The following is a 1,044-nucleotide window of genomic DNA, read 5'->3' as shown; positions in this document are numbered from 1 at the left end:
GTGTTTAAGTTCGAGGCTCGCTGGGTGTCCCTCGCACCCAGCCCGCTCCTCCAGAGAGAGCAGCCGGGGCTGTTTTCCGCAGAAGAGGAGAAAGGAGGAAGAAGCAGGGTGGAAAAACTGGAGAGTGACTTTGTGTGAAAGGTGCTGCTGTGGCTTCACAGCTGAGAAGATGGCCTGGACTCTTGTAATCAGGAAAAGTAGCTTATATACTTTATTAAGGCTTTAAGGAGTTTGTAACATGCCTCTTAGGAGAGGCTGTTTATTCATCACGGGGGCTTTTTCCAGTTCGTAACCAAGCTTCTCCTTCCATGTTCCATTTAAAATTCCCCTGGAGAAATCCCTTATTTGTCTGTTGATGTAAAGAGCATTTGCATCCTGTCACTTTTCTGTTTCCCCTCTTGGAAAGGCGTTGCAGGATGTTGTGCCAAAACAACTACTGCACCACTGGACCGAGTAAAGATTTTGCTGCAAGCTCATAACCACCATTACAAACACCTAGGTAAGATGGCTGCTGCGCGTCTTAACTTTTGGTTTTAGGTGGCAACATGTAACGGTGCGGGTATGTTGATTTATTCGATGATGCGGCCGATAAGAAGAGGCGCTAATCAGATGAGGTAGGATCTGCCTGGTCGGCCCGTGTGCTGGGTTAAGCATTTGAAAAAGCAAAACAAAGCCAAGCCTAAGTTGTGGTGATGTTGGTAAACGTGGGAGAGTAAATATGTCAGGATAACCCTCGGTAAGGCAAGTAAGAGCTGGGACGGGCCTCCCCGACTGAAGCTGATCGCAGGGTCAGAGCTGGGATCCTCTGTGAATGCTGTCACAGCTGGTAGCTGCTGCTGCAGTCTGGCACAGCCACTGCCCCTTCCCAGGGGCTTTTCAGAACTTGGTGGCCCTCACAGGGGCCAGCAAATACAAGACAGTGGCCACTGAATCCTGCGAGACTCACGTGCACTTAGGCGGTGCGGCTCATGCTTGGAAGGCAGAAGCGGAGCTGTGCTGGTGAGAGGCGTGGGGAGCTGTCTTGGGCACCTGGGTTGCATCATG

At 51.0% G+C, this 1,044-nt stretch overlaps 1 protein-coding gene across 1 annotated transcript in view; it reads left to right on the top strand.

The window, feature by feature from the left end:
• Positions 1 to 406: 406 nt before the first annotated feature.
• Positions 407 to 1,044, top strand: part of SLC25A16 (solute carrier family 25 (mitochondrial carrier), member 16) — a gene marked incomplete at its 5' end in the record, with an annotated part of 14,299 nt that continues 13,661 nt past the window's right edge. Inside the window, one exon of the mRNA XM_009876875.1 lies at positions 407 to 499. Coding sequence (XP_009875177.1) covers positions 407 to 499 — 93 coding nt within the window. The remainder of the gene's footprint in view (positions 500 to 1,044) is intronic.

This window comes from Apaloderma vittatum, unplaced genomic scaffold (genome assembly GCF_000703405.1).
Source record: "Apaloderma vittatum isolate BGI_N311 unplaced genomic scaffold, ASM70340v1 scaffold23069, whole genome shotgun sequence".
Taxonomy (NCBI): Eukaryota; Metazoa; Chordata; class Aves; order Trogoniformes; family Trogonidae; genus Apaloderma; species Apaloderma vittatum.
This window is presented reverse-complemented; position numbering and strand designations above follow the sequence as displayed.